We start from the raw sequence: 23,299 nt of genomic DNA, 5'->3' as shown, positions 1-23,299 counted from the left end.
ACGAATTTCCCTCCCGCAAAGGCGGGAAGTACGTCCTCGTTCCCCCCATAATTATCCTCTCTTTTTTACCCCTTTTTTTTCTCTGTAAGATCACGTTTCCGTTACACACTCAAACTCTACCAGTCTTTCTCCCCAAATCCCTAAAATCCCTACAAAACCCCCTATTTCAATTCCACCACCCAATCCCAAATCCCCCAATTCCCCCAATTCCCAATTCCCAATCCAATCCATGGCCGATTCAGCTCAGAACGAGTCGCCGACGACGCCTAAACGGCAAGTTCGCCGGAAACTGGTCCAGACCACATTGTTCCCTCTCAAACCCCAGCAACAGCTCGAGGTAAACGGCGATCTGAAGGCCGCGAGAGGTAATGCTGGTGACGACGACTGCGGCGACGACGAGGACTTCTGTGGGAGTCAAAGTAAAACGAAGAGGAAGTCAAGGGGAAAGAAGACGCCTCCCATTAAAGCCCCGAAGAAGGTGAATTTTGTGGATTTTTTTGGGTAATTGATGAGCTTTGTTTCAATTCTGATTGTACATTTGTGATTGGCTTGATTGAATATGAAATTAGTGTTTTTTTTTTTTTTGTTGAATTAAATTGTTGTTGTTATTGTTTTTGAATTTAGGACGGTAAGCGATCCACGAATAGTACGCCGAAGAAGAAGATTAATGGAACTGAAGTGGAGAGTGAAGATGCGCCTCGAGTCGTCACTGATTTGAGGCTAGAGGCTAGATTGAAAGCTGAGGTCAATAAATCTGTTTTTCGTCTTATTTTCTTATTGAGTTGTCTTATATGTACCGGTGTTTCTGCTATAACGCTCTTTGGTATTGCATTCTGCTCTATTCATCTCAACCCATATCTGTATATAACCCCAACTTATTCTTTAATTTGATTTTTTTTTTTCTCTGTTGTATTGGTTGGACTATTAGATTGGAAATTGGGTTATTTAGCATCGTTTTTGTGGAAGCTTTGGTCTTTGGTTTGTTGTTATAAGTGTCTTCTGTTTATGCTTGATCAGGAAACGTCACGGATATTTTCAGGAATGTTTTCTGGAAAGCAAATACATCCATTTTTCTCAATTTGTAAAGCTGGAAAAAGAAAGCGAGAGGCAACTGAAGTTGATGTCGATTTGAGCTACGTTGGGAGGAAGGATAAAGAGATCACTAGTGGTCCGATTCATGTGTTTGAAAGGACTCAGGTATGGTTCTTTTGGTTTAGCAATGTGCAGAATGTATATCAATATTGTGTAGCTATCACATTAGCTGTTCTTGAAATTTAATGTTTGTGGCCAGTTTTCTTGCCTAAGATGAATTTTAAATTCTACTATTCAGGATGATGCTGTGTTCCTTGATTGGAGAAACTGGACATTTTGTGAGGACACGTTTATGAAAAGTGGTCCAGACATGGAATGCGCGTCCTCATCAATTTTTGAAGGCTCTGTCGAGTGCTTAAATTTTGACAAGCTTCCCATTGTTTTCCGACCCTGCAAATTATCGACTTTTCAGAATGTGGTATCCTTAGATCAGCATTGTATTCAACAAGAATTCGCTCATGATATATCACCAACAGTCCCTGGCTTCTTAGTCGATGAGCAGTTGATGCACTATCAGCAGTCAACGGAAGCAGAGGTGCATATTTCAGCACTTATCCGAATAATTTTTAAAGAAACTCTTTTCCAAATCCATTTGCTCTTTCTTTTGTCAGGATAATGAGATGCTTAAAGTTGGTTTGCTTTCTCAGCATACCACTTATATAAAGAAGTCAGATATCGAGCAGCAGAAAATTCTCGAGGAAAGGTTGAAGATTTTTTATGTGCATTGTCTGGGAATTTGTATGGTGAACTAAGAACTTTGTGGTCAAATTTTTAAGTCAAATTGTAACACAGTTATATAATGGTTTCTTATCAATTACAAACCTGTGTGTTGCCCTCGGTTTAAACTAACCTACCAATATATGATGAGATATTGTTCACTCTATTGGTTCATTACTTGCAGGTTGATGTCAAACTATTCCAGTTGTGGTAATCAGCCCACAAATAGCTTATGGACATATAAGTACCGGCCAATGAAGGCTCTTGATGTAAGATAGGGATCCATATCTTATTGATACCAAAGTTGTGCGTTTTATAGTTTCTTGTGTCAGACTTTTTTCCTAAGTGCACATAAAATTCCCTTTCCCCTTCAATTTCCTAATTTATCACTCCTAAACTTATGATCTTTTGATGGCATAATCCTGCAGGTATGTGGTAACCATGAATCTGTGAATTTTTTGAGCGAATGGCTTCGTCTTTGGTATGAAAGAGATTTTCGAGCCAACAAAGATCTCACTAGGTGTTCTCAAAGTGACTCTGATTTAGAAGGTGAAGATGAAGAGGCAAGCATGAAGAAGAATAATGTTCTCTTAGTTACAGGGCCAACTGGGGTATATACAAATTTATTTTATCTAGTTGATCTCCTTGAATTTTGTCACCTCATTCTTGTTTCATAATTTTGTGCCAGAGAATATCAAATCGTTACGGGGCCTGAAATTAATTAATCTTATCTTTACTTGTGTTTAAGACTAAGAGGATGCCATCTTATTTGTCAATCCTTGTAGTACTATTGTTTTGGGGGCTAGCATCTTTAGTTCTGATCCTAGTTTATTTCTATCCTCAATATTTAATAATTTTTATCCATGAGGCTGTTTGCTACCGTTTCAAAAATCATTACGTACACAAAAAGACAAATTCTATGATGATGCTTTTGGTTCATTTTTGGCGCTAAGTGTAGTTTTCTCATCTTGCAGAGTGGAAAATCTGCAGCTATTTATGCTTGTGCCCAAGAGCAAGGTTTTAAGGTTTTGGAGGTAATGAGATTAAAATATGCTTGTGGTGAACATATTGCAGTTCTCCATTAACAAACTATTATTCATTTTCATAACATGACGTGTTTTTAACTATTGATTAGACCAATTTTTGTTTTAATTTGTAAAATAAGCATGCTGTTTAAAAGAGAAATAGAAAAATAAAAAATAGTTGTAGTGCGATATCCATTGTACTAATAAAAGGAAAGCAACAAGATATTGCAAATTCTGGCACTGTCCATCTAACTGCTGACCACCTTTTACAAATTTAAAGCCTTCATTGGTTCTTATCACCTCCTAGATATCACTTTCATGTTGGACCATGGACCATGCAATGCTAAATTATGGTTCTTGAGATCCAGAATTAAGAGTAAGATTCGCATCAAACTGTTAATATTCTATCACTGGATAAGTCAACTTATGACAGAATTTTGGACTGAGAGATGAAGACGTCCTAAATGGTTTCTGTGTACCTCATTTCTCTTTCCTTATAATAAACGAAGCATCTCTAAATTTAGGAAAAGCATCAAGGTGATTGCGCTCGGTTGTTGGAACATTTAACAAAGATGCTTGTGGTTGGGTCAGTATATGGTGAAGTTAAGGTTTAGCTTCCTGTTCAAACAATGGAGTTAGCCTCATCATTATGTGGAACTTGATCCAAGAAACTAAAACTGGTGTTTTGTGTAATTTCTCACTATCCCTTTTGGATTTTAATAGTATTGACATCAGAGTTGATTTTCTGATATGTTGTCTTACCAGCTCAGTGCATCAGAATGTCGGAGTGGGGCTCTTGTAAAACAGAGGTTTGGAGAGGCTTTGAAATCTCACAATTTTAGAAGGTTTGCCTGTTTATCTTTACATTTGAGTTTGCTTTTGTTTTCATGTTCTTGAGCTGGATGATTGCCTTTAATTGAAGCATGTACTCCCTCGATTTCTAAGTCTCTTATGCTGGAGGAAGTTTATGTTGGGGTTTTCCAGCCCATGATGAGTTGTCCTAAGTCTATTAGGAATTATAGACTTGGAAGATTTAGTGGTTTTCCCAATTGGAGTGGTTTTCCTAATTGGAGTTGTTTACCCAATTGGAGTTAGTTTCTCAATTGGAGAAAGATTCATAACTAGATTCCAATTAGGATTAACAATCCTTATTGAAGAAGACCTTTATTATGTCTATATAAAGGGGCTATTGTACTAGTTTTGAATTTAGGGAGAAAAACAAAAAATTGTATACCACTCAAGGGATTAGAGTGAGAGAATATTGTAAAGTGTGTGAGAGAAAAGAAAAGAGAGTGTATTTCTTGTTCTTGTTATTTCAGGTTTTTTTGTCAAGTCTTAATTCTAGAGACTTGGCAAGATTATTAGTTGTACTCATTATTGATATAGTGAAAGATCGTTGTTGCTGCCCGTGGACGTAGGCACATGCAGCCGAACCATGTTAATTCTCAGTGTTATTTGTCTTGGTTATTTTGTTTTTCCCATTCTTAAACGCGATATTCTCAACCGTTTATACTGAAGCATCAGCTGTCCTCAAGTTTTAATGATTCTGAGTCAAATTGGTAAGAGAAATAAAATATTTGTTGCTGCTTATATTAGGTCATTGATATAAGAAGTGTATGCTTCTCTAGTTGTCCTTGATGACTTGTATAGAAATGTTGAGCTTCCAAATTCCAATTCCAAAGATACTAATGCCCAGAAATTAATATTTATCTACTGTATCTGTATGTAATATAAGAGTGGCCAAATTCCTTTCTTTGTTCTCTTTGGTGGTGACCAATGATCTCTAAGGCATTTTTGTCACTTGGATTTTTTGGTTTTGTTTAAAGATTCTTACATATGCGCTCCTAACTAAGTTTCACCCCACAACTGAATTTTTAGAGTTTAGAATATTGACCAAAGCATCACTTCATGATAATTTGATTTGTGAAATAGCAATTCCACTTGGAGGGGAATTTTAAGATGTTTGAAATTCACAGCTGGAAGTGATGATGACGTATATCACCATTATACTCGTTCCCCTTCATCTGGAAAAAGTCTGTTTCTTATCAACAGAAAAATAGAAAGTGCTGATGATGATGATGATAACTGAATTGTTATCACCTTTATAGTTAAAAAGACTGCCTTGGGATCATAAGTTATGTTATAAGATATGATTTTAACGCAGATGAATTTGGATTGATGCATTTACAATGCCTTGTCAGTGGTTGGGCCTTTCATATTTCATAAATTAAATTCCGTCTTTTTGACACTTCTATGTCTCGCTGGAATGTAAAGTTATTTTAAATATATTTTGTCAGAGACTCAAAAAGCTGTTCTTTTAATAAGAGACTGCCTGCTGTTGGCAATTTCTCACCTTGAGTTTTGGCCTTTATCATTATTGGTGACTGATTTAAACATAAAAATTTAATTTTTTTTTTCTTCCTTTGTTTATCAAATATACTATTTCCTTCAGATCAGTGGGAAATCCTGAGGGTTCACAGAACAAGTCTACAGTGAAATCCCCGTTTGTCGATGCAAATGGTATGACAGACCATGAGATGGATGATGATGTTATTGAATTGATAGCCGTATCAGATGAAGATTCTCATGAGGCAACTGAAGCCTCTGTAAAATCCGTCTCTAAGGAGGATTATGGCGAAGTTAAACATCTTATACTTTTTGACGATGTGGACATCACTTTTCTTGAAGATCGTGGTTTCATTGCAGCAATTCAGCAGATAGCTAAAACAGCCAAGGGGCCCATAATACTGACCAGCAATAGTAAGAGGTTTACTGGTTGAAATAGTTGCACTCTTGAACTTCTGTGTTTTGAAATGTGCACAACCTTATAATGATTGTGTTAAATTCTAGGTGACAATCCTGTCCTGCCAGACAGTTTTGACAGATTACAAGTGCGTTTCACGTTGCCATCACAAAAGGAGCTGCATTCTCTTGCATATATGGTATGATGTTCTAGTGCATCATTTTCTGATTCAAATTTCCCTTAAGGGTCACTTGAAATCTATATGTTTCTAAACTCATTTTGATGTCAATATGCAGGTTTCTGCTTTGGAGAGAGCCAACATACAACCTTTGCTGCTTGAGCGGCTTATTGAGTGTTGCCGGGGAGATATTCGGAAGATCTTTATGCATCTTCAGTTCTGGTGCCAGGGTGGAGGATTTAGAAAAGGTTAGGCTTGCATGTTAGTTGTAGTTAGATCTATATTTTCCACATTATTCTGTTAAGATTTTGTGCAACTTTTGTTGATCAAGTCACAATACCTGTGGTATTTCACATAATCTGCAATGGGAAGGTTTCATCCCAATCAATGTCTGGGCATATGTAGGGATGGGCAAAATACCCATGGGTTTGGGTAACCGCGGTTACCCGTCCATTTAAAATTCACAGTTACAGTTATGGGTAACCGTTTAGACAAATAAACGGTTATGGGTATAACTGTTTATCTGTGAAATTTAAATGGGCGGTTATGGGTATTATCCACGGTTATAACGGGTATCCATCGGTTATGGGTATTACCCACGGTTATACAGGTATCCATTTACCCATTTAACTTAATATATGTAAAAATTAAAAAAAAAAAAATTATCGCAAGTGTTCGAAATAAAATAAAATTAAAAAAAAAAGACTTGATAGTGTAAATGTTTTTTTTCCAAATTTACCCCTGACAGAACCTACAATTACTCAGGGACTTTGAAAACACAGAGACACACACATACACCGAAAAAAAAAAAAAAAATTAAAAAAATTTACTGTTAGTTGGGCTTTTAATTCAGTCGGTGAGTTTTTTTTTTATATGGCTTTTAATACATCAAAACATTTACTGTTAGGTTATATGGTTATATAGGTATTACCTGCGGTTATAACGAGTCGATGATAGTTTGTCATTGAATGTGTTTGAAAGTGTCGAGTTTCGGAAATTTTTTTTTTTGTAATTTTCAAGTTAAAAAAAACATGTACACAGGTGAAAAAAGGGGTAAATGTGTAAAAAAAGGATAAACGGGTTCAAAAACGAGTAAACGGGTAAATGGTTATGGTTAAATGGGTAAATGGTTATGGTTAAATGGGTACACGATTATGGGTATGGATAACCGTTTATAAACGATTATGGTTATGGGTATAACCGTTTATGCAATTACCCAACAGGTAAACGGTTATGCGGGTATGAACATAAACGGTTATGGGTAAATAACCGTGGTTACCCGCCTGCTATAACCGTTGCCCATGCCTAGGCATATGAATTCACATGTTTAGTACTTCACTCGAGTTTATTTTACAGATGATATCTAAATTGCAGAGTTAGACCAAGAGCATTATTTATGGAGGAAAAAGAGGATTCACCCCTAGTCCTACTGATAGCATCGGTGTCCTCTTTTCAAAGTATTGACAAATTCGTGATTCGCTTTCTATTGGGAAAAAAAAAAAAAAAAAAAAAAAAGAAGTGATTGATTGGCTTTGAAAAATCATACAACCATGATGATTGGGGTTTCCTTGATCATGTTCTCAAGGGAGATAAATATGGTGCATTATTGGGGGATCAAGGACAGTTAATTTTCAGTAATAATTAATAGGAGGTAATGTGGGAGATTTCAAACTACTAGAGGCTTGGACCGAGGAACCTGCTTTCCCATATTTTTCTCCACCTTACTTTCATGTTTTGAGTAGATTTGGTAGTGAGAGACGGTGCAACATTGTTGACAGCCTTGTAGTGGGCAAGGGGAGTGCTGTCTCATTTATAATTTGCGGATGACACAATCGTTTTTCATTTTAGTGGAGGTGGGTTTCTATTCTGATAAAAGGTTATTGATGTCTATGGACTAGTCAGGTTTGAAGATGATTTGTTTAAAATTGTGTTGGTGGAGTTAGTGTTGAGGATAGGAAACTGATGTCCCTAGCTAGGAAGATGGGCTGTGAGACAGGAGTGGGCCTATTCACAGTTTGGATCTTCTTTTAAGCAGTGAGCGAGAAAAGGATTATTTATGAGAAATTATGATGCACCGGTTTTAGGCTGACCACCTCTAATTTATTTAGATGTTTAGTAAACTAGTTGTAATGTCAAAATGTGTAAGGTATACAATGATTGTCTGAGGATGAATTGTAACAATGAATGTGCGTTGCTTTTATCATTTTTTTTTTCTTGTCAATTGCTTTGATAATTTATTCAAGCCAATAGAAATTTTCTTCTTGAGTAATGTTTATTTAGATGATAAGTTAGACACTAGTTTCTTTTGCAACAGATTGGTATACATATACACACAATTCGACCCTCATTTTTTTGTCAATAAAAGTTTATGCCTTGAGAATTTTGTAGAGAAAAAAATAATCTTGGATTTGTCTCTGCAGATACCAAAATGCGAGAGTGGTATGGTTCCCTGCTATTTGATGTTGAGGCTGGCCATCTGATGCTGCCAAATATGTTACCCTGGGATTTACCTTCTCAGTTATCTGATGTAGTAGAGAAAGAGATAACAAAGGCATTATACATGATGGAAGAAAGTCCAAGATCAATGGACGTAATTGAAGAAAATCTTCACGAGATAGAAGTGCAATACAGTTTGGACATGCCTTGTAATGGAATGGAAGGTTTAGAGGCCAAGAAGGTAGAAATGCTGAGCAGGAATGGCTCTGTTCATGACTGCTATCACTATACGGCTCAAACTGATACTGCTTCCGAGTTTTCCAACGATTTAGGTACCCCATTTTCCTCATGTCGGCGTCATGTTCGGAATATGCAAGCTGTTGTAATGTCTGATTCTGAAGACGAGTTTATGACCAATGGATATCCTATGGTTACTGATAACGCTAACGATGAAGTCCTTGGTATTAACCCATTGCCTGAGGAGCTACTTATTTTTGGAGCGGCTAATATAGATGGACCTTGTGAATGTTCAGAACTTGCAGATGAGGTGCACATAAGCGAGACTTGCAACTCAGTTGATATATCATGTGTACCGGAATCGTCTTTTGTTCCTGAAACTGAAATTGACAATATGCCAGAATTATCTTCTCAAACAGTGTCTTCTGACCATTTTGCCAACGCCATGAAAAGAGTATCTTTAGACGATGAATTACATGGCGCCAACAATCTTAATAAACAAACATTCGTACAAGGTAACTCTGCTAAGTGGGGAAGTGGCTGTGCTACAATTGCAGAGTATTCTCACAAGGAGTTTGAGAATCAAAAGGAACATGCGGAGACTGTTGCAAGAGCTTATCAGTTGATGGATGAGTGTAGCCGCATGGATTTTAGCAAGGGCTCGCAGTTTATACAGGGGCAAAAGTCCTCAGCGGTGACAGATTTAGTGCAAGATTCATGGGACAAACTTCGTGGCTCCCGCATTGATCTTAGGCAGTATATTGCATCCGAACAACCCAATGCCTCTCAGATTGTCATGCTTGCTGATCGAATGAGCAATTTGATCTCAGAAACTGACATGATGTTTTCTAAATGCCAATCATTGATGAATGTTAGTGTCAATACTTTTTGGGTTGGATATTAGACCATTATTTGTATTATATCTTTATTTCATAATGGCAATTGGTAATTTCTGCAGGATTCTTTCGAACTATCAATGATCCCCTTGGAGGAGTCAGATGCATACAGTTGGTGTGACGAGCGATTATTGTTGGCGTCCACAATTGCGCAGCATGGGTTTTGCTTCTATGCAAAATGCATTTCTTCTGTAGGATCAAAAGAAGGTTGTGTAGGGAGGGTGGATTTGGCTGGGGAAATGCTGGCTAACACAGCCAGTACGATGGCATTCAGTAAGTTAATCGGGAAGGGTATGACAGCAAGTAAGGCTTCATCTGCCGAAAGAAATTCAGAGACATCCTTGCCAAATGCGACAAGGTATTTGGCTCAACTTCCTTGGTGTGGAAAAATGTCTGAAAACTGTTTAAATTCATAATGCTGTCTTGAAATGCTTGTAATTGTCACCTCTTGGATGAATTTTAAATTCATAGGTTCAACTTTTTATTTGTTCAATTTACCTATGTTCACGTTTCCTGACCATTTTTTCTGTAACACGGGCGTGCATTCATTGCAATGATTGCAAATATTTGTCTTTTAACTCATCTCTGCACTGCAGTGAAATCCAATCACGTGTATTTGATGTAATTCGGTCAATTGTACCTTCAAGAACGCACTCAAATTTGCGAGGTGGTGCACAGCATGAGTATCTTTCTTCTCTGCGCCACATTTCAAGATCAGAAGCTTCTCGGTTATCAGAAGGAGCTGAGAAGACCACCAGAAGTAGGAGGTATGTACTCTCAATGTTAAATTGGCTTCGTTGCAGCCTTTCAAAACAATGATTGTCAATTTCCGTGCAGGAGTTTAACATAACCACATGATTTTCTAACGCAGGAGGGTTGCTCCGCACTACTTAAGTAGGGGTGCACTGATGTTATCTCCTGAACATATATCGTTGCTGGATCAGTATGGCTCATACGGGAAAACCTCCTCTTCATACTGACTGGGACGCAATGTCGCTAATCAGATAGAAACTTTAGATTAAGTAAAACTAACATAATGAGTTACCGTTTCAATCAAGACGGAGTCATCAGCTCAATAAGGCTGGCATTCACTAGAGTAAAATTTTAGTGACTACTGCTATTTATTTTAAGCCTGTTTCGACGTCAGCCAGCATTGCCTTGACAGGAGAGGTAATTATTCTCCTTTGCCTTGGAATATGATTTCCTTCGCAGTTAACCCATTGTAAAGCATTTTAGTGATTGTATTGTGACTTTGATAGCATTTGGTGCAAAGATGTTTAAAGGAATACCCAAATTTTTTTTATCTGAGGTCCAGTAGAGTACTTTATATCTTATTTCTAGTACTCAAAACTTGAAACAAAAAATGTGGTCATGCTAGTAAGTTAGTTTCACGTTTTCTTCTAAGAAAAAAGAGAGACAACTGGTGGCAAGCTATGGAGATTCACCCTTTCTAGCTTGGAGAGGCTATGGGGAATTTTACCTGTCCGTGGCTACAGTTAAGTAGACTCATCATCTCGGAGCATCAAACTTGGAATCTCACATTTTTTTTTTTTTTGTTTATAGGCAAGTTAGTTTGACGTTAAACATGTTGTAAATGTCCGTGGAGGCGGATTTCTCGAGTTAGTTTGGCCTATCGATTGATAAGCGTCACTCTTGACATTGAAGGCATTTTTTTTCAACTAAGCATATTAATGTATAGTAAACCAAATTGTGTCATCCTCCCTTTAATTCTGTTGAAAAATCTCAATGAAGCAGGTGCATCACTCAAAGATGAGGAAACGGGGAACCAGCAACTCTCGCGCAACGCAGGAAAGCTTTCAATTTTATTCAATAGGATAGGTAGTTATTTGACCAAACAATGATGGATGAACATTGAGGTAAACGATTCAATTAGCATAGTGGCTACCCTTTTCAACCCCCATTTATTGATGTATTCTCATGGTAAATCCAGCTAACTCGCTTTTCATGATTCCCTGAAGGACAGCAGTCTCGAATTTTATTTTAGTTTTACTTTAGTTTTGTATTGGTGGGGAGGACGACTCGAATTTCGGCATCTTCGAACATGAAGAAATCAATGTGTCATTGAACGAATAGTCATGTTCACTGATTTAAAAATTTCCGCATTGCTCTGCTTAGACCTCGCTAGGTGCTAGACGGTTAACCACTGTCCTAATTAATTTGAAAATTATGAAAGAGAGCCTAGAATAGCCTAGCTTGTCTAGACTCATCTAGGCACCCACCTAGATGGCGAATCTCACTTAGATAAAAAATAGATAATTTAATTTCATTTTACGCTATAATCTAATACTTTATAATTTATGTCTTTCTATTTTTCAATTTATGTATCGTAATGGAATTACGAGATTTTAAATATAAGTATACATTTTTAAACGATATATAATAAATTAACTTAAATTCGCTTAGACGGCTAGGCTCAAATCTACCGTCCGACTAACGTCTTTTAGAACCTTGATTATGGTACAGATTAAACGAGTGATTTTTTTTCCACCTTCATCATTACTTTTCTATATCGATTTTAGTAGCAATGAATTAAGTGACAACAAAATTGAATTTTTTACTAAGCCTAAATTCAAAGTAAAGCTCTCATCTATAAATGAGAGACTAACAGAATTAAGGAAACTCGAATCCAAATTCACAAATGTACATAAATGAAACCCAACATAAACAAATGAACTGCAGCAACAGCAAGCTAGGGTTTAGAAACACGTACGGTACAGAGAGATGCTTTTGCAGCAAACGTGAATGTTAGATTTTACGTTATGTGATACTATTTTACAGAGACTTTTCACGAGATGCAAGGAGGCCGATGCTGAATGCTAATTCGTCTGTATTCTACTAGTTTTGAGAGACTCCGTCCAAGACACTGGAACGAACGACTTGGCTGTTTCTTTTACTTTTTTATTATTTAGGGTTTCTGGCTCTTTTTACAGTTTTACTTGTTAACGTTTCTTATCGACCATGCAGCCCAAGTTCCCATGTGAGTCCTCATGACCATTTGTTTCTCAAGACTACCCTCAAAGTCTCATGACCATTCTTGTACAGTAAACAAAACTCTTAGTTAAATTATATGTATGACATTGTTTGATAGTCTCTAGTGAGGACTTAAGTAGGTTCTTTGTATACGAGATGTTATTTGTATCACTAGATTTGAACTAGTTTGACAGTCACGAGCAGGGTCGGTTCAGAGATTTTTGAGATCCGGGATGACGCCAAAAAATGTACCCTCACTTCATATAAAAATATTATTTGTTTTCACACGTAAGATATCGATAAAATTATATTTAGAAACACATGATAACTTATTTATTTTGTATCGAGAGAAGGAAACAAAAAAACTTCAGGCTTACAACTAAATAAATTATGAGTTTTGTTTTCCATCTGAACTTTTAAAGTGTTTTTGTATAAATCGTGAGGTATTTTTTCTTATTTACTAACATCGTCAATATAAGACTAAAAAAATAATAATGTTTTCGAGTCTTTAAGTAATGAATGAACACTAAATTAAACATTTTGATGACATGTAATATTATTTGCAAATATGGTCTAAAAATTTAGTCTATGCGTTACTAGCTAGTAAATAAATTAACAACCAAACAAAAATTCGTAAAAATTGAAAAAAATAAACATGTACATAGCATTTCGAACTTAGGACCTCTCATTAATTTTAAACAACAAAAATCAATGCTTCTAATTAAACTTCTTGATCATTTAGCCAAATTTTATAGGGAATTGTTATTGGCACTCTAAAATTTTCATTCTACACTCCAAACTTTCTATATTTAAAAAGAAAAATACACTTGTGAGGAGTGTAAAATGAGATTTTTGGAATGTCAATAACACTTCCCGTTTTATAAATATATACTGTTATAAAAATAAATTTGTAAAAATTAGAATGTAAATAAGCACACATGGTGTTTTGAACTTAAAACCTTCTCATTAATTTTAAATAACAAAACCACCAATTTTAGTTTATATTTAACTGTTAAATTTTAGTGTTTATATTTTGTTTACTAAGATTTAATGGTTAAAACATTCATAATATCAGATACCCCAAGTACTATTAAAAATCCTATGAAGAAGTGAAGAAGGTTATAATGGTAACTTCAAGGGAGGTGATTGAAGGGTCAGCAATTTGCCCGGGAGCAATTATTTGAAAGGGACCAGCCTTCTGACTCGATGAACCCCAAAAAACCCAATTCACGAGGGTCCCAAATTCTGACATATCCCTTAAATCTCTTCTTTAATCACTTGAACTAAATTATTTAATTATAATAATTATAGGCTGTCTCACTCTGATGTCAAGCGAGTCACTGTGTGGATGTGCCAAACTCTGATGACTCGAGTGACGACCGAACCTGAACCTGAACCTGAACCTGAACCAAACAACAAGCAACCATTACTTCTTCACTTGTGTTTCATAAAGCCAACGGGCAACTCTCTAGTTTTTACCATACACTCCCAATAATGTCTTGGTCACAAGTGAGGTCACAAATTTATTGTTTGCTAATATCGGTCGCTTATGCGGATATTTTTTTATTTTATTTTTTATTATAAATGAGATTGTTTAGATTCCGTACTTGAGAATTTAGGAAAAGTTTGTTGCTATAACTAGTTGTTAAACAAAAATGGTTCAGAAATCACACTTGCACGCATTACTAATTTGATCGTTGATGACAAGGAGTTTAGAATTAAGATTTCTCTAGGTAGGTGTTAGTGTAGGAGAATTCAATTAGGATTCTAATGGACTAAGTTTGTAAAATCATGTGGGCTTCGGTTTACTTGTACTTCAAGTCCGGTGACATATATATTTGTATCTTTGTGAGATGGATGAAATTAATACGGCTATTGCTTCGTTTATGTTTTTTTTTAATAAAAATAATAAAATAATATTTAAATATGCTAACATTTAAGGTAAAACAAGTGAAATATCTTTGTAGCAAAAACCTTATTTGACCCATCATAAATTTTGACATCTCCTTATCTATGTTATTTTAGCTCTATTTTCTATGTCAATTTTGATATCTCGGTTAGCGTAAATAATAAATTATTTATTATTGTTATATGTCTGTGTGGAATTTTTGACATTTCTTTTAAAAATGGTTTTAACTCTACTTTTTCACCCCCTTTTAACTATGGGTGGAAAAAAATCCCGAAAATCCCGAACCGAACCGAAAAAATCCCGATCCCAAACCAAAAATTTCCCAAACCGAAATTCCCGAAATTTTTGGGATGCTATCCCGAACCAATCCCAAAATTTCGGTATGGGATTCGAGATTGGCTTCTCGATATTTCGGGAATCCCATACCAAACCGAAAATATATAATATTAATTATTATATATATATATATATATATATATATATTATTCTTTTATAATTGATGCTATTAGTTTCTAATTCATGCTCTGCAACCTGGAATGCCCTACACCTTGCATATTTTTCATGTTTTGTTTGATATTCATGTGGATTTTATTATCGCTGCTGCCATGGCTGATGATTTTAGAAGGCTTGATTAGTTTGTCTCTTAACATATTGCAAAAAGGGTTTAATTAATTTGAATTTTGACTATGATAAAAACAGTCAGGCATGCCAGCGTTCAATTAAATAGTAGTGTGAATGAAATGAAATTCCTAGTTCATGAATGTGTTCTTGAATTATATATTTGAAGAACAATTCATAATTTCATATTTCAATTTGGGATTCCCGATTTGTCCCAAAATCCCGAAAATATTTCGGGATTCCCGAAATTTGGGATTCCCTAAAATTTGGTTTGGGATTGGTCTTCAAATTCCCGTCCCGAAAAATTTTGATTTGGAATTCGGGATACTAGGTTCGGTATGGTAACCACCCCTACTTTTAACAGCCTCAATAGTGTGTGGGCCACAAGTGACAATGTCCATGATCAAGTAAACATTAAGACTAAGGTCTAACTAGTTCCTAGTTGTGTAAAGTTATGTTGTATTATTTTGTTATACAACCGATGGTAAAAATAGAGAACCAATTCTTAAACTTTACGTGCAAAGGTAATCTTTTTAACTAACTGAGTTATAAACGTTTTGCTAAATTGAGTGTAATTGATCTACCACCATATGCTGGGTTAGGGTGAATGGGTGATGATGATCCATGAACACAGATAGAAAAGTCAATTCCCTATACGCATAACTTAATTTGCAAATATGGCAATTAGGGTGCTTCCTACCATGCAATAGTTAATGTGGCAGATTTATTTTCATCTAAGCACATTCAATGGGATGCTTATGTGACAGAGTTAGATAAATTTAATCCTCCCATTTCAATGAAACAGTGCAGAAAGTGAAAGATGTGAGAAGGGGCAGAAATTGAACTTAAATGCATATTACACTTCCAATTCATTTTAGCGTGATGCTATTCGTACATCTATTTTTACCTCTTATCTATTCTTTTTTAATTTCTGCTCTTTGATATTTTTCAATTAATTTGATCTGATGACCAAAATTTGAAAGGAGTGTGTGGATATCATTACTCTTCATTTTATCAATATGTAGATATGGACTATACAATTGTGGGATGAATAATTTACCCTTTTCATGAATTTTTTAATTTGTTTATGTTCGAACCTCAAAATTTCTTTTAATATTGAGAAGAAAAATAATGAAGCAGCTACCTTCAAAGTAATAGAGAGAAAAACAACAACTGGAATGAGAGAGTTGGAAAGAGAATTTCTCACTTATTTCTATCATTCAAAACCTAATAGCTAATTAATTTAATTTTTTTTTTAATTTAATATCACTCGGTCTTTACTTTGTTAGAATTTTTTTATGAATATCATGTAGAAAATTTGTTGAACAAAAGAAAATAAAATTTTAGGCTCCCTTATTTATAAATATCATCAGATAATGGAATATTGGGCAAAAGAGATTATTGGTCATGCTATTTTGTTACATTTAAAAAATCCACAAATAATAATATTAATATTTTGGATTTAGCAGTCTATTTTTTTTTTTTAAATCATAAATCAACTCTTGACTGTATAATTCTTCACAAACATAATTTGACACACCCCGATCAAGATCAGGGCGTGCTGGCCGTCACGCGGATGTGACGTAACCATGTGCACGGTGCGGAAGCTAATAAAATAGTAATACAAATAGTACAAATAACTAAAAACTAGCATACATAAGGTGATAGAAATAAGTGCTAGCGTAAGTGAGACACAAGTTCAGAGCAATAAGCCTACAGCAGTCCAAAAGAAAAATGATGCGACAACAGTACACCCGAAGGTGACCCTACGCTGGTGCTCGTCTGTCAGAAATGTCGGGAAAGCCCTCTGGGAAACCACCGAACCTGCTAGACAACTAGAACCTGGAGGGGCGCAAAACAAAAGCGTGAGTGGGCAAAAACAAAGCTTTTCTAAAACCATTTAGCAAATAAGTTCTAACCCCTCGCCGTAAAACCTGTATACTTCCCAGAAAATAAACATGTGTACGTATATATATAGATATGCCAATCATGCTCAAGAATATGCCATGTCGAAACCTCAGAATGAAATGCAGTGCTCATGTATAAATCATATCAATAACATATAATCTGGCAGCAGGAGTCACCTAACGTGACCTGTACGGCTGCATCTAGAGCTCAAATCTCAATATCAATAACTAAACCTGCCCACGAGTCGGAACCACCTAAAGTGGTCTGTACGACAGGCTTGGGTGTAATACATATAAACGCTCTAGTGCTACGATCACGTGAAGGCTGTGCGAATAATCGCGGGTCACCTACGAGTCGGAACCACCTACTGTGGTCTGTACGACAGGACTGTGCACCTAACTTGGATCCAAGCTGAGCGTGTGGTGCGGGAGATGAGCATCACGTGAAGGACTGTGCCCTACTTTGGGCGGGAGCACTAACACCGAGGGTGCAGGTTATGAGCTCTCTAAGCATCTCGAATTGCTATTGAATGTAAACATGAATAACACTTACCTGGCACTTACCTGTGCGTCCACGGCACCCAATATGCATATGTGTATATATATATATATATATATATATATATATGCAATTAATAATGCGACTAGTGATGCACAAACAACGATAATATAATGCATGGCATATGGCAATTAACAATTCAAATCTATTTTTGGGAAAATATAAGTATATAGGTGTATACGGAAAACCAAAAGCCCACTCACTGGTAAGTGGAAGGGTCCTAGCCCCCCTGCCTCGAGTGACCACGCTCGTCCTCGGGATAGGTATCACCTATATGCGAAACAACTACAAAAACGTTAATTTTAAAGCACATAACCAACCTTTCGTAATAACTTCTCATACAATGCTCAAATGGGGTAATTGAATATACCAACGTGCTCTACTCAACCTCAGGATCACCCCCAAATTTTTAGAAAAATTTCCACCGCCGCACGCGCCCCCACGCGCCGGCCACGCGCAGGCACGTGCCTGGCATGCTGACGGCGTCAACTGACGCCGTAGGGAATATTCCGTCAGTTCTAACGGATTCCGTCAACGGCGTCAGGAATATTCCGTCAGACTTGACGAAATATTCCGTCACCTTCTCTGCCGAGCCTCCGGCGCCGTCGCCAGCACCAGAAAATCGGGAAAACTTTAAACTTCAATATCTTCTTCGTTTTTCATCCAAATTCCACAAAATTGGTACCAAAATGAAGCTTAGAACTAGAGGAGCACAATTATACCACTTTTAAGGGTTAAAAACCACGAGATCTCACCTGTAAAAACAACCCAACTCCGGCCAACTTCGAAACTAGTGATCCTACGTCCAAATCCTTCAAACGAACCACCCCAAGCCTCCTAAGGACCTCACCAAGCTACCTACAAGCTTGAAATTCCCTAAAACGTGAGAAATCACGTGTGCATGAACAATACTCGAAATCGGACATCGTGGATTCGACGTGAAAACGATGATGTTCTTACCTGAAAATGGCATGGTTGGACTCCTACAAGCTTCACGAGTTTGAATATGGTCTTGGTTTCCTCGATCTGTAAAGGTTTGATAGGTTTTGGGTGTGTGTCCGTACGTTTTCAAAGGAAATGGAAGGAATGAGGACTCGGGACAGTGCAGGAAACAGGAGGAAAAAGGCTGTGGTGTGTGGGAAGGTGTGTGTGGCTCCAAACATGCCAACCAAACTCACAACAACAATTAAACGTAAAGAAATCAAACTAGGGGCAATCTCGTCTTTTCACACGTACGTAGTAATGTTTCTGGGACGGGCTGTCACATAATTGCCATTTAAAATAAACAATTTATCCAACGCCACTCAATACTATGATTTAGTTGTATTTCTCTTCACTGGTAAGTAAGAGGTCTCATGTGCAAATTTTGTAGATGGTGAATTTGATACCAGATTAAGTTATCCATTGTGAGGCTCAGCCAAACTCCTTCCTCCTCCTTAGTGTAAAATATATCATTGTACTAAAAAAAATTATCCAACAATTTGACCACCCAAATTTACTTCATGAATTTCATACCCAAACAAAGAAGAAAAATTACTTCATGAATTAAAAATATAAATCATACAAGAAGAGTCTTTGTTAATTAAGGTTTATAAAGACAAAAGGAAAACTCTTGTATGTAATGTAAGAAATCAAGTATTTTCGTTGAAAATTGCTGGAGACAATATTTTGGGAGACCACATATTATCCCATTTTTCTAATATAAGTAGAAACTACTTGTATGGTTTGGCCTTACCGTGGTACAATGTAGTCATTCAAAATGGAGAGTAACGTCAATAGAACGGATTCATCGTCATGTGATATACCGATCTACTAGTATGTACAATGTCATTGATTGTTTTATTGAATGGATTGACATTGTTTTATTGAATGGGTTGTCATAGTGATTATGACCCTATTCCATATAAGTCATTATTTTTAAAAGATATTGTGTCCTTGACATTACACACTTTCGTTTTATTGGTTATGTTCTAACAACTTATATATGTCCAGTGAACCACTCGTTACATTTACTTGCTTTTTATTAAAATAGTTACGAGGTCACACCCACCTATTCCAAATATGAAGACTGTTTAGACATCACCCAGGAAGGCCGAGACCAACGAAAGACCACACAAAGAGCAAACACAAGAAAATGGTGCACATAAATGTTGCTGCAAGAACAATTGAAGGGTCTGGGCAAGTTTATCTTTAAGTTGGACCACCAGTGTATATCGTATGCAACTTGAGCATGAACTGACATAAAAATTATAAAAATGATGAGGGATCTGCTGTTAGTATATTTAAAATAGTTCCAAACGAAATCTACTCCTCATCTAAAGTAGAGAGATCTACTTTCATATAATTAGAGACGTTACATGACAAATATGTATTAGATGATTGATAAGTTTTTGTAAACACATGTCAAATAATTGACTGGAGCCAGGATATCAGTTGAATTATGTATTGGCTGCAATAGAGTATCTCTCAAATACAAGAGAAAAAAAATCTTAAGCGCATTTCAGTGCATACCCTATTGCGTTTCTCTTTTGCCACATCTAAGCAAGGGATAGATTTTTTTTTTGGAAGTTTTAACGAAAAGCCTACGGTACTGTTCACTTTAACGAAAAATCATATTTTTACACTAAAAAAATCAAACCTAGTACTATTCACTTTACCCTTTATTTTATCCTTATTATTAAAACTCAAAGTTTTCAAGTCTTTTTCATTAATTTTTTTTTGTATTTTGAAAAAAAAAAGTAACTAATAGCAAACCATAATTATCCACTACTTTTGAGCAGAACCCAAAGAGGCTAAGGGAATGTTATACTCTATGTTTCAACTAAGTTTCTCTCTTTCATTGGCATGCATGCAATTAGCCAAGTTCGATACAGCCCATAGGCATATAGACCTAAGTTCGAATTTCTCTCCACTACATTCCCCATCTTTCATCCTATAGCATAGACACAGATCATGATGAGAGATTAGAAAAATAGGGAGGAGAATCTGAATTATTATTTTATCTCTAAGAGGTCGTACAAAAGATCCTGCCTTTCATCATCAAAATATCTAAAAGAAAACAGAACTTTGGTGATTGTTTTACATCTCCATGCAGAGTCAAGTCATCACCCCCAACGAGTCCTCCTCGTGACACTTTATCCTGCACAAGATAAAAAATGGGAATAGATATTTAGATTTGAATCTTGGGACCTTACTGTTAAATATAAATTTTTTACATAAGAATAGATCATAAAGTGTGGAAAAAAAAAAATTCAGTTTATTCACTAGTTGTTGTATGCCGAAGCAATTTAATAAATAATATAGACAAAACTGATTGTTCTATCAATGCAATATGTCGAGATATGTTGAAGATGTATTACATCAAACATGGTAGCCACATAAGAGATTCATACTAAACATTCGAAAGATTCTCAAAAAACCTTTACATGTATATTTTCCATACTCAGGTAATACTGGGATCATCTTGGTCCCTATTTCCATTCGTTCTTGGATACAAATATTCTTTTTACTTTTCACATTTTATTTTACCGTTCACCACTCTTATTAATTTTTGTCTATTGATTTTATTCAAAGGAAAATTAATAAAAATGGTTTGAAAACTTTGAGTTTTAACGATAAAGACAAAATAAAGGGTAAAGTGAACAGTACCATGATTGATTTTTTTTAGTGTAAAAATATGATTTTTCGTTAAAATAAATAATACCGAAAGCTTTTCTTAAAATTTCTTTTATTCAGTTTATTTGATTCGAAGATTGTAAGTTAAAAGAAACATGTAAAAAGTAAAAATGAGTGTCAAATATAGCCCAGACTTAAAAATCATGTCTTTGCGTCGTCGGATTTTACCCCATTGCCCCCTCTCTCATCACACTCTCTCTCCTCACCTCTTATTTTCTCATTATAATAGCCAAGAAGCCCTCAACCGAACCCCACAAAGCTCACATACTCTCTCTACGCAGTTACTTAGTTTTAGGCATATTTAGGCAAAAGGGGTGAGAGAAAATGCCCAAACCAAGTGCATTTTTGAGGCAATTGAGTGGAAGGGAGGCGTGGAAATCAAAATCAATGAGGTGGGGTGGTGTTGGAAATAACAAGTCTTGCGGTGGTTTCAGTGGCGGAGTTGGGCTGTCTGAGGGGAAAGGAGGAAGCTTTCAGCAAATGGAAGGGCTTCAAAACATGTATGGCAACAACAATGTTGGTGGTGGTGGAGGATTCGGAATGAGGAAGAGAGTGATGGTGGTGGTGGATGACTCGTCACATTCCAAGCATGCCATGATGTGGGCCCTCAGTCATGTTGCAAACAAGGGTGATTTGCTCACTCTCCTCCACATCATCCCTTCTTCCCATGACTCTTCCTCTACCTCCTCCCCTTCCCTGGCCAACTCCCTTGGCTCCCTATGCAAGGCTTGCAAGCCTGAGGTACATTTCACTCTTCCTTCCTTCTCCTAGTTTAGATGGGCAGCTAATTTTTGAATCGACACTTATAAAATAAACGGTTCAGATCGTTGAAGTTTGACAAGAATTAAACTCTACAACTAGTCCTCATAATTACCCAAAAACGGGGATCCCTTTAGATAAATGGCCTGTCTTTTCTTAATCGTTTGCTCTGTTTGATAGATCCTACTAGAAAAGGCTGAGAGTGTCTTCATTGTGTTTGATAGATCCCAATTTTCTGGTCCCCAACCTTGTAATTCTTTTCCCTCCTTTTCTTTGCTTGTTTGTTTTTTTAATCTTTGACTGTTTCTTTTTGTCTTTTCTCTTCTTTAGAGGGAGAAGGGTGATAATTTTCACCAGTGACGGGTCACTCTCTTTCTTTTCAGTGCGAGAAGGAAGAGTGATTGGCTTTTCAGTTGCTTTTGCCTATTTTTTCCCAGAAAAAGAGAGAGGGGACATAATTTCTGTTCTGTCACTTAACATTTATTTAGTCATGTGTTTATATTATTATTATTTATTTAATTATTTTTTGGGAAAAATAATTTTCAGGTGGAAGTGGAAGCTCTTGTGATCCAAGGACCAAGAGTGGCAACAGTGAACAGCCAGGTTAAGAAGCTTGAGGTTTCAGTGCTAGTGCTTGGTCAGAAGAAGCCCTCTCCCCTCTTCAGCTGGTGGGTCCTATTCCACTAATCCCTTCTTGCAAAAGCACTTGCTAGGATTTGGATTGGTTTTACTCAAACCAAGTTTTTATTGAAGGCGTGGGTGAAACCGAACCGCACCAAACTAAACCATTGTTTGATATCGCCGAGTTATATAGCTTGCTAAATGATGTTTATTGTGATTTAATTATGCAGCTTATTTGGAACCAGCTCCACCGAGGATTTTGTGGAGCATTGCATAAACAATGCCGAGTGTTTGACAATTGGAGTGAGGAAGCAAAGCAAAGGTGTGAGTGGCTACCTTATCAACACCAGATGGCAGAAGGATTTCTGGCTCTTGGCTTAAGTGTGTTCTTCTTCACCTCTAATGAGAAAGGATTAAGGATTAGTGTCTAATAAGTGACTAAGATTATAGATTAACTTTGTAATTTTACCATCTAACTATTTACTCACTAGATCATCTTTCTTTCTGTATTACTGTATTAACTAATAAGTAGGTGAAGTTAGGGTAAGAGGAGTTGATGTACTGAGACTTTATCAAGTGCATTTGCATTCAATCTCTGTTAAAAGCTTTTTACTTTAGATTTCAACTTGATCCAAAGTCTATTAATGTCTGGCTGACAGTTTTTATATGGCTGTCATCATTTGATTTCTCGATCAATGTGATTTAAATCATATTTATAGAGAAAGGAACATGGTGGTTGATAGTTTGGCAACGTGGAGTTTTTCTTTGGATATGGGGTTGTTAGACCATCCCTAATGAGAGGTTTTACATGGGACTAGAAAAGTGATGGTTATAATCCAATTAAGAACTCAAGGAATATTTGGGGTTTTAAAAAATAATCAGTCACAATAAGGGGCTATATAGCTTTTTGGTTCTATGAGGCTATATATTTATTTA

At 36.3% G+C, this 23,299-nt stretch overlaps 2 protein-coding genes across 3 annotated transcripts; both read left to right on the top strand.

Moving 5' to 3' along the window:
* LOC137746807 (uncharacterized) lies at window positions 1-10,629 on the top strand. 2 transcript variants are annotated; one of them, XM_068486827.1, is made up of 16 exons: window positions 1-478; window positions 625-744; window positions 1,018-1,197; window positions 1,331-1,627; window positions 1,740-1,795; window positions 1,994-2,078; window positions 2,238-2,420; window positions 2,784-2,843; window positions 3,600-3,679; window positions 5,287-5,594; window positions 5,685-5,776; window positions 5,874-6,003; window positions 8,176-9,299; window positions 9,387-9,682; window positions 9,921-10,091; window positions 10,196-10,629. In XM_068486827.1, exons 1-16 carry the CDS (start codon window positions 230-232, stop codon window positions 10,302-10,304), a joined length of 3,540 nt encoding a protein of 1,179 aa, XP_068342928.1. In that variant the 5' UTR covers window positions 1-229; the 3' UTR covers window positions 10,305-10,629. The 2 variants fall into 2 exon arrangements, with proteins under 2 accessions (XP_068342928.1, XP_068342920.1); XM_068486819.1 differs by having other exon boundaries at window positions 1,704-1,795.
* Window positions 10,630-21,259: 10,630 nt separating this feature from the next.
* LOC137728939 (uncharacterized) lies at window positions 21,260-22,948 on the top strand. The gene is made up of 3 exons (XM_068467754.1): window positions 21,260-21,724; window positions 22,289-22,410; window positions 22,594-22,948. Exons 1-3 carry the CDS (start codon window positions 21,308-21,310, stop codon window positions 22,742-22,744), a joined length of 690 nt encoding a protein of 229 aa, XP_068323855.1. The 5' UTR covers window positions 21,260-21,307; the 3' UTR covers window positions 22,745-22,948.
* The last annotated feature ends 351 nt before the right edge of the window (window positions 22,949-23,299 follow it).

Source organism: Pyrus communis, chromosome 1 (genome assembly GCF_963583255.1).
Source record: "Pyrus communis chromosome 1, drPyrComm1.1, whole genome shotgun sequence".
In the NCBI taxonomy this organism is placed as follows: domain Eukaryota; kingdom Viridiplantae; phylum Streptophyta; class Magnoliopsida; order Rosales; family Rosaceae; genus Pyrus; species Pyrus communis.
This window is presented reverse-complemented; position numbering and strand designations above follow the sequence as displayed.